This window comes from Dermacentor variabilis, chromosome 7, assembly GCF_050947875.1.
Source record: "Dermacentor variabilis isolate Ectoservices chromosome 7, ASM5094787v1, whole genome shotgun sequence".
NCBI lineage: Eukaryota > Metazoa > Arthropoda > Arachnida > Ixodida > Ixodidae > Dermacentor > Dermacentor variabilis.
The window spans coordinates 129,922,366-129,936,258 of NC_134574.1; the positions used below are offsets into that span (position 1 = coordinate 129,922,366).

Sequence of the window (13,893 nt, forward strand, 5' to 3'; positions counted from 1 at the left end):
GGTGTGCATGTGAGAGTGTCACATGCAAGAGTGTCATGTGCTTGTGCGAGTAATATGCGAGAGTGTCTATTGTCTATGTGCATCTGCGAGTGTCATGTGCATGTGTGTGTTGTTGTGCCTGGTTTGAAGTTTAAACTTCAAACCCTCGATCGGAACAGTGTGCATGTGTGTACGTGTCCATGTATGTGCCCGTATTCGGTTTCATGCCTATCTCCTGTGGCTTCAAAGTGCCGACTGACCCAAAAAGTTGCTAGACTCACATTGTCATTGGGGTAGAGCACCCTGGAGATGTTCTCTGCCAGGTTCCGGTCGAGGACAGCCTGAATGTAGTCACCATTGTTGACTGCACAGATTCAGGTGCAGCGCTTGTCTAAAGTGCCGCCATATCCAAATGTGCCAACAAGAACTGACAACACAAACCATCCTGTGGCTCAAAGAACAATGCAACACACCATTCACAAACCCCCTCCTTGAATAACAGAAATTTTTTCACATTTTGTCCTGTCTTTGTTTCCCTCGGAACAGCAAAAACTACAATTTAGCTGCAACCACAACTATGCTGTTGCTGCATAATACGGTAACAACTGCAATTTATATATGACTGCAGAGATCCCTCCGGATTGTGTCAAGCCACATCTCAGTGCTGACCTCTAGCATTAAAAACTTCGAACATTAAACATAATTTATTTCCATGGACCTAATTTTAGTTATACTAATAGTACCCTAGTAGTATGGTTTTTACTCAGTACTTCGTGATCTGGCGCAATAGAGTGAAGGTGCAATAACAATTCTATTGCTCATTAACTGATTCAAGGTAATTTGGAGGATAAGACTCATTATTAGCAACCCACATTACAGATTACTGACAGATCTTAACATAGATAACTCAAGTGGGTTGAGTTGTTCAGGCTATGAGAAGTTTATAAGGCTGAGTTGTTCAAGCTGATTTGTAGGCCGAGTTGTTCCGGCTAAGAGAGTCTGTAGACCAACAATATCACTCCCATATCACGAACTACAAAAAGATAATCTGACATGATTGTCCACACAAAACACTTACAGAAGCGAAGGTTGAATTTGATGGGCGACTTGCATGACCATAGGCGCATGGTGTTGACAACATTGTTGCCAAACCCGGGAATGGGGCTGTCGTAGGGCATGGCAAGCACAACCTGAAAATGCACACGTAATCAGAAACATAATTAAAGCTGCACATTTCATGGTTTTATGCCAAAAGTTTCTAAATAAGACCAAGGTGCGTGGAAGACCACATGGTGCAGCACTTCAGTGAATAAGGACTTTATTGCAGTAAAAATTTGATTTGCTCGCAGTTCGTGGCCTTGTTATGGCCTTGTTACATGGAAACATTGAATTACTTGCTCTTGTTTACTTTTTCAGTATCTGTATAGGTATGCCCCTCCATTTTCACCATATGTCCTCCTATTTTCCTCTACAATGTCTCTTCTGCTCTAACTATCATCACCCATATCTCTACTTTCTCACCTTTCACAGGACAATTTAGGTGTCCACCGTGAAGTTAGACAGTTACAATGCCCCGTGGCCCTTCCTTACCGTCTCCCTTTTGTCCTTCAATATACAATAAAATAATACTGCTATACTACTACTCCAAAGCTTAAAGGGACACTAAAACACACTATAAAGGAGCACAGTCATACCTCAATATAATATACAGATATAAAAAGTTATGGGATTAACGAAGTAGATACAAATTTTTCTCGCCAATATCAGGGCATGACAAATTTGTGCTTACGACTATAGCATAAAACGAAAGTATTTTCGTGTAAGATGCAACTCCATTATAACAAGGCTCAACAGTGATGGGTTGATTTGTGTTAGCAAGTTATGCTTGTACAATAGCAAAACAGCCACTCTTCAGCGTCTACAGCGACCGGAAATTTCCTGCTGCTGAAATGCCGAGTCATTCATAATGCTTGACTACTGTGTCACTGAAGCTCTTGAGATACCGCGAAAGAAAAAAACAAGAACGCATGGCGTTTTACTGCCAGCACCATCTACTGAGTGGGCACCAGCTTACACGTCCCACGCCTTTCACCATGTGGGTTGAGTTAGCGTGCTTCTTTTTTTCTTGCGTCAATATCGAAGATAAGCCCTGAGGAAGAAGAAACGCTTCTGGGACATCTGGCAAGCACATATTCGGTTACTGATCAATAGCAGAGAAGGCATTTGCCAAAGAAGAGAGAACGGCAGTGGCGATGGTGGGTGCTGCTTGCTCTACAAACTCTCATTTCGATTGGTGTGTGGTGACAGATTCTGGCAGCAGCAATGACAGAAATCTGTCTGGAACCAATTGGCACCGAATTGATTCCAGGCTGCTCTATACATCGAATTTCTCAGTGCGAGCATGCCCATACCATCAGAGGAGGCTTGGCAAACAAGACAAGATGCAAAACAGAAGGACGGGGTGGAGACTTACCAAAAGTAGTATACAGTATTGCTCATGGTAAGGCTAATGCTTCGATCTAGTATCCCAAAAGTGTTATTTTTCAAGCTGGCATTTGCTTAGCCAACTTAGCCTTTACAGTATACCTTTAAAGCAATGTGTGTCAAACGTGAGTGTCAGAGTCAACGGAGGCCTCTGCAGGACTAGACGCAGAATGTGCAGCCACTGACCTGTGCGTCGACCCATTTGAAGCCCTTGTCGGTCTTCTCCACATGGCCGTAGAAGTTGACAGGAATCATGTACTCCGGGCGAGCCTTCTCCCATGGGTTGCCAAAGCGAAGCCAGTCGTCTGGCACTTCAGTCTGTAACATGGGAACCAGGTTAAACACAACAGCAATGACTACAATGAAATAAGTGTATATGTATTTGGGGCAGAAAATACAACCAAGGGGACAAACAAACATCAACTTCCAACTATACTCCCATTTCATACATAGCAGGCAATGCTGTAGAGACTAGAGATGTGAAATATGAAAAATATGAAAGGACATAGGAAAATATAGCTATCTGTCGTGCAGCTATAGGTATCTCGCCACTACCTCGCTTGCTTCATGTTCGCCTGACGGCGAGGCGCAAGCAGAACATCATTTATGGGCATGTAATAAGAACATGACAGTTGTGCTCTTCGGTACTTCAGTTTTGCTTTTCTGAGTGAAATCGGCCTGACTTCATTATGCTGCAAAATTTACTGGCACCTACTTTTCATTTCTGGAAATGGTTACAAGCACCTCGGATGATGCACTTCAAGTCTTTCATTGCAGTCAATTGTTGGGCTCTTTTGGCTAAGAAGTTAGTCTAATTTTCATAATTACTCATATAATTTACTACTTTGACTAATTTTCAAATGTGCACCTGTATTGAAAGCAATAAAGAGGAAATCATTTAATTATTTCGTTTAGAACGAAAGAAAGCTGAGCTAGTTGGTAAGGATTCATTATGCAAAAAAGAAGTGTGTTGTCCACTTCTCTACTCTTGTGTCCTGTTTGCACGCCTCACTTCTTTTTTGCATAATAATTATTTTGTCTTCTGTACATCTAGTCTTCGTCACTCTGTAGATACGCATGTGTAAACAAAAAAAGCGAAGTTGCTAGTCAGCACATTCATGTGTCTTTCATCCTTTCATATACGTCTTTTGAGCCATTTTACGGTTCTCACTTTTGACAAATGGCAGGCGCTATCTGTGCATAGGTACATGCACTGTTAGAAACACATACCAAGTGCTCCAGGATTTTATACTGCCAGCGTAGCATTCAAGCTCGCGTAACTGTGATCACCAAGACCATCCACCTGCTCGCCGTTGGTGATCTCCTGGGTGAAGATACCGTACTCATAGCGGATGCCATATCCGTAGGCTGCCAGGCCTAGTGTGGCCATGGAATCGAGGAAGCAGGCTGCCAGGCGACCAAGGCCGCCATTGCCCAGCCCGGCATCCTGCTCGAGTTCCTCCAGTTCCTCAATGTCGAGACCCATCTGCGCAGGCCAACAGAGAAGGCCCAAAGTTATGGTCAACACAAGTGTGTGCGAAAAAGCGTTGGCGGTTTTGCCTAAAAGGTGAAGCATTGACAATGATAGCGAAGTTTAGCGTGGCACTTGAGCTGCCCGGGCAGTGTTCTAACTGTATGCAATTCAGCATGCAAGGCAACACGTGCTGGCCAAAAGGAACAGCACGCTAGCGGCTACCAGGTGTCTCCCAAGTCACAACATTGGCATGTTGAGCACTGCCATTGCAGGCATCGTGCCTCAACGATGTATGAATTCAGACAAACGGGAAACCACTGATGTCCAGTGAAACATTAAATTACATTGGCCTGACGTTTACTGTTCAGACCGGAGCATGCACACAGCAGCTCAGCAGGAACGCTAGTGGGATTATAGCGTGCACGGGCACAATGCTCATGACAGCAGCAGAAGGCAGAATGCTGCCCTTGCTCGGCCAACAAGGCGTTTGAGCATAGCATTGACTGTGCATCCACTTGTTTCACCGTTTTCACAGCCAAACAAGCTACACATCTCTAGAGACCCTCTAACCATCCAAAACAGTTACATAACAAAACATAAAACATACGAAAGTATGACGAACACAGCTAACTATATGAGGAGACCAGTAATTGGCGAAATGAAAATCTTCCCACATTTTAGTCTGTGCGCGTTTTTGAAGTTACATGCAAAGTAAAGACATCTGCACACTAGAGCCTATAATTACTCACAATCCCAGGACCCAAATAATACCCGAGGGGGTAGCTTATTGGCTACGGCGTTGCACTACTGAGCTCGAGGTCATGGGTTTGACTCCGGCCATGATGGCTTCTCTCACTACAGCATCTTATAATTGGGTCACTGTTTTTGGATGCAAGAACTCAGAATTTAGGTCTTAGACCAATTGAACTTAAGGTCTCAAATCGAACACATGGGTAGTGATAGATGCTCTAGTGTACAGCTGGTCTCTCCGACGGTGAATTAATTGCTCTGTTACATTCCCACCACTGACACCGCAGCCAATGCAGAAATGCACTACTCTAGACTGCGGTGGAAGCAACAAAATGAACGCTTTGTTTTGCTAATATCCTTCATTAAGGACAGCATTCTTGAATGACAATTTAATTTCGTGGAATTGTGCACATGGTAAACTTGCGAGAATTCAAGCTCAGCCAATTTCAAATGCTCGTTAATTAAACAAAATCTCCTGATTTTTTTGGCATACTGCCTTTATGATGAATTTGGACATTGCTCAATTCAAATATATCTGTTATTTCAATTTAATTCAAACGCTTTGGTTGCCCAAAAGTAAGGTAATTCAGTCATTAACAGCTGATGAAAGGACATTCATGAGGTGGGGATAGTTCAAATATGCTCAGTTATCATGCTTGGACTAATACAATGTTGGGCGCCAACTAGAATATCATGCCAATGACTTGGTTTTGTGTTCATGACAGACAAAAATTAAATTATGCCATTTACTGTCCTGAAACTGTGCAGTGAGCAATGATGGGTGCCATAGAAAGAGGGGTGGTTAATGTTTGCCTAAATTTCAGTGCATGAGTGTTCTTGCATTCAACATTGTGTTTCCTTAAAATGGGGATAATTCAAACAAAAATATGTGCAATTCCTATATGGGCTCGAGAATGCCTACCTTTTAGCCTTGCTTATCTATAAAGCCTTGAGCATACAAGCAGAAGGTTGTGCCTGGAAGAGGCTCCGCATTGTATGCACCCAGTTACAACCCTGCCCGACAAGAGGTACCAAGAAGTCTACACACTCAACAGCTACCTTGACTGCTGAAGCTCATTTCTTATCTATACGACGCTTCCCTCGAGAAAGTCTCACTGGTTCAGAAGCTTGTTTACCAACTCAAACCTGGTTCAATGTTTATGAGTGCCCGACCCTGCCAAGTCTGCAAACAGACTGAGGATTGTGATTATGTTAAGTGCTGTCTCCGCGCAGCAGAGCTCATCAGTCTTGACACTGCTTTGCATGTGGAGTGGCACACAACACATCCTCATGCATCTTTCTGGAAAGCTTATCACCGAATGTTATCAATGCAGCTTTTTAGAGAAAGAGCCTGTTTATGCCTTGAGAGCCCATGGAGGTCAAACTGACCGTTATCAGTTTGTAGGAGAGGCACTCCTGTCCTAATCCTGAGGTCAAGAAGAACCAACATTGGAGGGGTGAGGTGCATTGCGCTGTGGACGCAGCGCAAGTTAAAGAAAAATTAATTATGGACTTTTATGGGCCAAAATCACTTTCTGATTATGAGGCACGCCGTAGTGGGGGACTCCGGAAATTTGTACCACCTGGGGTTCTTAACATGCACCTAAATCTAAGTACACGGGTGTATTTGCATTTCGCCCCCATCAGAATGCGACTGCCGTGCACAGCGTAAGATCACGGTATTGTAAAGCAGCAGCACAGTTGTACACACACTAAACAATATTAATCTGAATTGCTAAATTACAATTTAACATTGGCATAAAGGCCATTCTTATAATGAAAAGAGGTCCAATAAGGCAGAAAAAGAAAAAAAAAGCCTAAAAGCTGACAGATTCCAACTTGAAGTCCCTGCACTAACTTTCCGCAATGTCGAAAATTACATAACAGCATTTACTTAGGACTCGATAATTGTTTATCAATGAACCGAAATCACACTATGCTAAAATGAATGAAGGCACTAATGGGTACTAAAGATGGTGGTCATGCTGCTAAAAATCCACGGTCACATTATCGTATGCCAAAGAGGGTGAAGGCAAAAGCCTGCATGCTCAAGAGACATCCATTAAATTAACATTCTCATTCAAATGCACTGTTACTTCTTATAACTTGTTTTCTCCCACTAAAGGTCATGGGTGCAAGTAGCATAATTAAAGCTACATTAATTAACTATGCCCTAATCAACTTCACCCTACACGTAACACCAAAGGTCATGGTTTGGGCTTCCACCAAAGGTCGTGGGTTCGAGTGCCTTAATCAACTTCACCCTAATTAACACCTATGTTGTCGGTTTGATTCTCACCAAAGGTCATGGGTTCGAGTGCCTTGGTTACCTCTATATTAATTACCTGTGCCTTTAGCGGCATCGATATGGCAGCGATGTGGAAGATGATGACGACGAACGCCCGAGCAGTGGCATGAGTGCTCCAATTTTTTGTATGTCACAAAGCAACCTTGAAATAGAGATCTGAAGCTTTCGCCTTAGAACGCCTGAAACATCTGCGATGCATCCGCTCACATTACAAGATATTGCATGAAAACTTCAGTGTCTGCATTATCAGAAATTAGGCCTTTGACAAATTTTAGTTGTTGACCTTCAATGAGAGCGGTGGCCACAGCTTGAAAACAAGCGGCGTATACTTTCACCCCAAAACAAACGTGAAAGGTAAATCATATTCATTGGAAACCCAAGAAATGTAGCAGGATTGAAAAAAAGTGACTGCGCCTAGGTCGAACAGCTGGAGGCGCTTTGCTTTCTAGCCAGCGTGAGAAATGCTGTGGAGTCGCCGTTTCTCTACGCACCTGATAGAGGGCCTCATCGCAGGCATTCTGGATGCCGAGGTTCATCATGGTGTTGGTGAGAGAACGGCCCATGTAGTACTCCAAAGAGAGGTAGTACACCCGCTGAAAAAAAAAAAGCCCAAATTAGCCACGCTTTAGCATTACACCATGGCAGGTTCATCACTCACTCCGCACAGTCAATAACGCAACCAGGGATGTGTGTGTGTGTGTGCGTGTGCATGCGCATCTCAAGGAAACTGAAAACCTTGTCATGGTGGACTAACAAATTTTCTTTAAGTAATTGAACTGGGTGCAGCTGGCTAGCACTTCACGATAAACTTCTCACTCTCATGTTTTGGATAGAAGTATTACTATATTGTGGTGTATTTCGTTTGATACCAAGTTTAAGTGCAGTAAGCTTGTCTGTTTCCTCCGAAATAAATAACTACATGCCATTTACAACAGCGTATAGCCGCAGACGCAGTCTCTGTGAAAGGAATGGTGGTGCCATACATCCTTTCTCAGGGAAAAACATTATACACACTGTCTTGCAGAAACAGGCAACAGATGTCTGCCACTGCTCTACTGCAGAGAAAATTTATCCTTTTTCTCTGGCTTTGCATATTTCCAATTATTGTTGATTAAGCAAGAAAGTAATGCATCATATGCAGTATTGAAAAAAAAAAAAACATTGTGAAACTTTGCATCTGTGCAAAATTTGAGCATGAACGATGCATTGTTTCACCGACTTCACAAGCGAGATTTAGTATGGCACTTTACAGAACACCAATATACTGCAGATGTGGACTGCAGCAGCAGCGCTAGTAGTGCCATCTTTAAGCTCTTTGTTCAACTACAAACTGTCAGAAACGGGTCTATGCTTCATGCCATCCTTGTCAATGAAAAGAAAACAGCCACTGTAGTTGAACAATTATGTTGCTGCTGCTTCCTTTATATCAACAGCTAAGTAGCAGATAGCCTTTAATTACAATAACACTTTTATGCACTCGGGTTGAACAAAAACCTTCACAGGATAGCATCATTATTGTTGCGGCTCAGGTTTATGTCTTCATAATTCTGCGATTGGCAATAGATTTATGGACAAGCTAAAACTATGTTTTGTTCAGGAATGAGCACAACAGTGGCCTAGCTGTGCACTGCTGGTATAGATCAATATATTCTTCCATTATGGTGCTGCTTTTATGATCACCTTAATTAACATAATTATTTGCTGTGATCTCTCGCAATCGACACTGTATAGCATAATTACTGTGTTGGCAACTGTCCAATGAGCAAATAAAACATAATGTTCCATTTATTCTGCCATCTTTAACAGTCGTAGAGATTGCTACTTCATCTTCTCTGCCCTGTTCCTATTTCGTCTTCTCATTCACGAAATCAACCTTGCTCCATTTTTTTTTTTTCTTTTTGTTATACCGGCATCCCCTTGACATCTTCAGTCTGGCGTCACTTAATGCATTTAACGCCTTTGGCAAGAGCGAGCAGTGGTTGTCACATGTTTTCGAGTAAACAATCATGTCAATCACTTGAATTTTTAATTTCAGCCAATTTTAACATGGTTATTTCTGCAAAATCAACTAATGCACTTCGTAAGCTAGAACAATTTGGCGAAACTGAAGAAAATCGACTTTCCAATCCCTTTACGATTTCTTCTCGTGATTGTAAAGATTGCTACTTCGTTTTCTTCTCTGCTCTGTCCCTCTTCTTTTTGCTCGTTCACGAAGTCGGTGTTGCTCCTTATCTGGTCGTTACATAAAACAAAACTTTTCTCTCAGTATTCCTTCAAAAATTAATTCTGATCTGCATAAACACCCAGACATCCATGGACAGACAAGGCAAGATGCCTGAGAAGCTTTCAAAGCCATTTTTTTCTGGATCATTATGAATTAGCTCATTACTAGGACTGTCCTTTTGATGTAAAAGGCTGAATCCTGTGTGCTGCAATAGGTGATTTATGTAGAGGTTGCCTCTCTGAGTAACAAATAATGGAAATGCAGCACAGTGCTACCCATTAATGTTACTCAAACTGGATGGAATTATGTCACCTAAATCTTTATGCCTACAAAGTGCTGCTAACTTAATGTTTGCACAATTTACTTCAATGCACTATACTTTATTCGATAAAATGAACTCTTTTTTTTTTCTTTTTATGCCTGGGAAAATGTTTTTTTTTCCAAGCCGTCACATCCCTACTTTTATGTAGACAATCCGTGCCTGTGAAACTGGTACTCCCCGGTGGTGAAAAAAGTGGAGGCACCAGCTTCTCCCTTCTCTTTCATAACCTTTAGCTTCCGACTCCTGGGTTTGTTTACATTCTTTCACCTTGGTGCTGATTTATAGATCAGCTGCAGATCATATGGCATCAGCCAATCAGAGCCTCTCTAGGTGAATTACTCTCTTTGTTGTAGCATCAGTGGAGGTGCAGTATTAGGTGCAGCAAGTCTTGTAAAGTTTTGTGCGGTGTCAATTGGAGTGAACATTCACAGATGTGCACAGCAATCTTCTGTCAAGAGGAAGAAGCAAAAAGCTTCATTCATTTTGCAGCTGGTGCTCCCTGGTGGTGAGGTGGAGAGATACAGCTACCATATGTTTTGCTCCTCTTTCCTATCCTACCTTTGGCATTCTACCACTGGCCTCATTTAAGTTCTTTCAGCTTGGTGGTAGTTTGTAGGTAATTTTCAGAGCATGACACCAGCCAGTTATAGTAGCTACTTAACAGTAGCTAGTCGCTTAACAGCACTCCACAGGTGAAGCATTTTTCTTTGCTATGGCATCATTTGAGTGGCTGAGAGCTAAAACCTCTGACTGCCAACTCTATAGGGACTGAAGTTTGAAGCTAGTCCGGGTACTTTCAAATGTTTTTCTTGATTTTTTTATACACTTCTCGCAAAGCATTTTGGGATTATTGCAATAGATGGTGGCACAAGTGGCAGGACTAAGCCCATAGCAGCTATGGTGTAAAAGAAAATTTTGTGTCTTGTGAACATGAGATCAAGCCAAACACCCTTCTGGCTTATGATCAGAAAGCGAAGGGTACATGCTCAAGTCAATGGACTCATAAATCGCATCTGTCATTTTCCTGGCATCGTTCCTATGCCATTACTTGCCTTTCCCAGCTCAGCCAAAAGAACAGCTACAGTTTGGGTTCTTGACCACTGTCACCAAGCACATACAGGATATAAAAAGAAAGGCTTTGAAAGAAAGCACTTGTAGGCTGTTTGTCATAGCCCTTTCTAAGCCTCCAAAAGGGCTTCTTTGTCGCCGTACTTCAGCTATAAAATGTCACCTAGAAACAAACTATCTTTGGTACATCAAAAACAGAACAAAAACGAAGAACTCATACAACACTCAAATTTCGAGGAGCCATTTCCTTCCACATATGGCCAACTGTTAAATAGAACTTGAAGCTAGACTAGTTCCCACATAAAAATGGGCTATGAATTTCCAGCTGGAAGATGGTCTTCCCAGCCAGGTTTCCAACTGTAATTAGCCCTTTTAGCTGGAAATTCCTCAAACTTGTGATGACTGGCACCACTCTCCATTGTATCTATTACGGACTCCAGTGACATTAAAAATGTGCTTGAATATGTTACCTAGTATTTTCTTGTGTTTTTTTTTTCTATTTGTTATTACCACTCCCTTTTATAACACCCTATTGATTGTGTGTGTTTGTGTGTTCAAGAATGGTAAAATAAGTGAAATTATCTTGGTTTCTTGAGTCTGGGTTACACTGCTGTTCACCCAGTGTGATGCATGTTTAAGTAGGCTAATCATTTTGCTGGTAAATGCACCGATAGAATGCTAACTTAAATACTGCATAGGCTTAGACTGAAGAGAAGCCTGAAGAGAACAACTGACTTGTCCAATCGCTCTTAAATGCACATTTAAAAAATGAAATTTGCCACTTAATCCAGCATTGTCATCGTCCAATTTATGTTTCTTTATCACCATTTCCTGCTGTCCATACTTGTAGGAGCTGAAAATAGTTTGGCATATGTATGCAGTACATACGATAGGAAAAAGTAATACGAGATATAGCTGACGGAGTGGAGTAGATGACTGGTGCAAGAAGCAAACTAAAAGGCGCTTCTACTACTTGTGGGTTAGTTTTCTTTAAAATCTTCATGCACATATTTTAATTTGGGGAGCCATGCTGCAGGGCAGGGGGCAGAATACAGTTATTAATGCAATACAAAGTAACATTACATTAGCACTGTAGACTGTAGCAACCTGAGCTGGAGCCCCCCCCCCCCCCCCCCGCCCCCCATGCCTGAATATGTACACACACACAAAAAAAACTATAGCAGGTTATATCTCGGTGAATATGCACAAAAACATCCCAAGCCAACTATGGGCAATGGACTGAGTGATATCAGATATGTTTCATAAATGCGCGCCATAGCAGTTGATGCAGGCTATACTGAGTTGTCATTTCTGTTGAAGCCATTAGATGTATCAAACTTAACAGAAACAATTCTGTAACACACTCTGCGAATAAGTGCACATTTATCAGTATTTTTTGAAAAAATGGCATGAGAATGAACAGAACTGGCCTACTGCTGAAAGCTACTCATAATGAGTTAAATTTTGTCACTGCACCAGTTGATGATGAGCTCTAGACAGCTTTACAGAGGTTGGCATTTTTTGTATCAATGTGTAAAGTTAGTAACAAGAAAAAGAAAAAAAATGAAATAGGGAGGAAGGGACACAATTTTGCAAGTCAGTATTTTGGGCATGCGAGATGACACGAGATATTAAAGGATGTTGTTAGTCTCACTGATCAAGGAAAATAATTGTAATCCACCAAAAAAACTTCCAAGGAACTTCGTTCAACCTGTGGATTTCTGCCAAACAGATTTGCTACATTTAGTGCTCGTACACTACAAGTTGATTAATTCGGCCTTCTGGTTAGCTCACGTAGCAGAGCAAATGCCCCTGGAAGAAACTGGTCCTCAGTTCGAAACCCGGACAAATTTTCCTTAAACTACGAAGCTTTCCGAGAAACCTGCATAGCTTTCCTTTGTAGGTTCGCACCAGATTCAGATAGGTGACAATTTTCCTTTTTCGTGAAACCTGTTTCTTCCTGCAGATTCCTGTAAAACTAATTTGCTCATTGAGCAAGCATTAGGCAAAGCCTAGAATGAGAGAAAATTGAGCTTGACTGGTGCGAATTATGTTAGAAAAAAAAGTTAGGCGTGCAAACACAGACACGAGAGAAAGACGGCTAAAACAAACGCTGTTCTCCGTTTCCTTCTCTTGTATCCACGTCTCCACTCCCAACTTTTTTTCTACGTAAAGCAACGAAAGAATCCACTGAGTGGTGTCCAACCACTGCTGCAGCTATATTAATGGCCGTTATCACAACAGAGCTCCCCACTGACGCCCGAGAGAGGCTTTGATGACATCCTTGCCCCCTCCATTTTCAACGAAAGCCCATTAAGGCTCGTTCGCTTCTTTTTTTTTACCCTCTGCTTATGGCCGACCCTCGCCTCGGCTTCTTCATAAGACTGGCCTCTAGAAAACTCCCTCGTTCCTGCCAAGCTCATCCCAAATAGGCACCATGATAAGGGTGGGCTGGTGGCAAAACCAACTATACACTCGCCTCGCACCCACATGGCGTGCCTCATCTGAACTCCGTGCAACAGCGGCACAGCTGCACCAAACATGCTGTAATCGAATCAAACAGTCTAATTGAAAGGTTGGAAGCAGGCAGTGGTGGCCAAGTGCCGTAAGTGGGCAGGACGCCAGAACTACAGAAAGCTCCCAGAGACGGCCCGACCCAGCATTGCTCGGAGTGGCCCGATGTTGGCGCAACAGGCACAGCTATGTACAGATAAAAACCTTGTTGCAAAAATGCCTTGGAGGCAGGAAGTTGGCTTCATGACAGAAGGAGCCTTGGGACACATAAAATCGGGATAAACACAAACAGGATAAAGGCGCATGGCACAAAGAGCCAAGACATGCAAGAAGCTCAGTTCGTTTTCTTGTTTGTCTGGAGGCATCAATTGATAAACAATGGAGGAATCACACGATACAAGATTTATTTGGGGGACAAAATCTGAAGGAGCACCAGAATGTATCAGGTGACACCAAGATACGAGATGCCGAGACAGATGTTCCGGGAGCTTTCGCATTTGCTTCTCACATTATATGAGGTAAACATGTAAATAAATGCACAAACTTTATGCACACACGCAGAAAAAATTAAATGTTTACTTCTGCAATGTTTGCATTAGAAACGAATGTTCATTTTTCATTTCTTAAGATATGTTAAAACATTGCTGTAGATTAAAGCATACTGCACTAACTAAAAAGTCTAGCTGAGCACAGGTGTTCTATATAGGTACGAACAGCAGTAGTTTTTTTTCCCACAGTATCGATCTCGTGTATACACAATGCTGGTTAAG

At 42.2% G+C, this 13,893-nt stretch overlaps 1 protein-coding gene across 2 annotated transcripts in view; it reads right to left on the bottom strand.

The window, feature by feature from the left end:
• LOC142587921 (glycogen phosphorylase-like) overlaps positions 1-13,893 on the bottom strand; it is a 59,446-nt gene that overhangs the window by 39,451 nt on the left and 6,102 nt on the right. Inside the window, exons 2-6 of one of the 2 annotated variants that reach the window (XM_075699294.1) lie at positions 7,487-7,588; positions 3,767-3,949; positions 2,650-2,781; positions 1,058-1,169; positions 261-343 (exon numbers count right to left, since the gene is read on the bottom strand). In XM_075699294.1, the coding sequence (XP_075555409.1) occupies positions 261-343; positions 1,058-1,169; positions 2,650-2,781; positions 3,767-3,949; positions 7,487-7,588 (612 nt within the window). Of the gene's footprint in view, positions 1-260; positions 344-1,057; positions 1,170-2,649; positions 2,782-3,693; positions 3,950-7,486; positions 7,589-13,893 lie in introns of those variants that run through there. The other variant, XM_075699295.1, reaches the window with a different exon arrangement.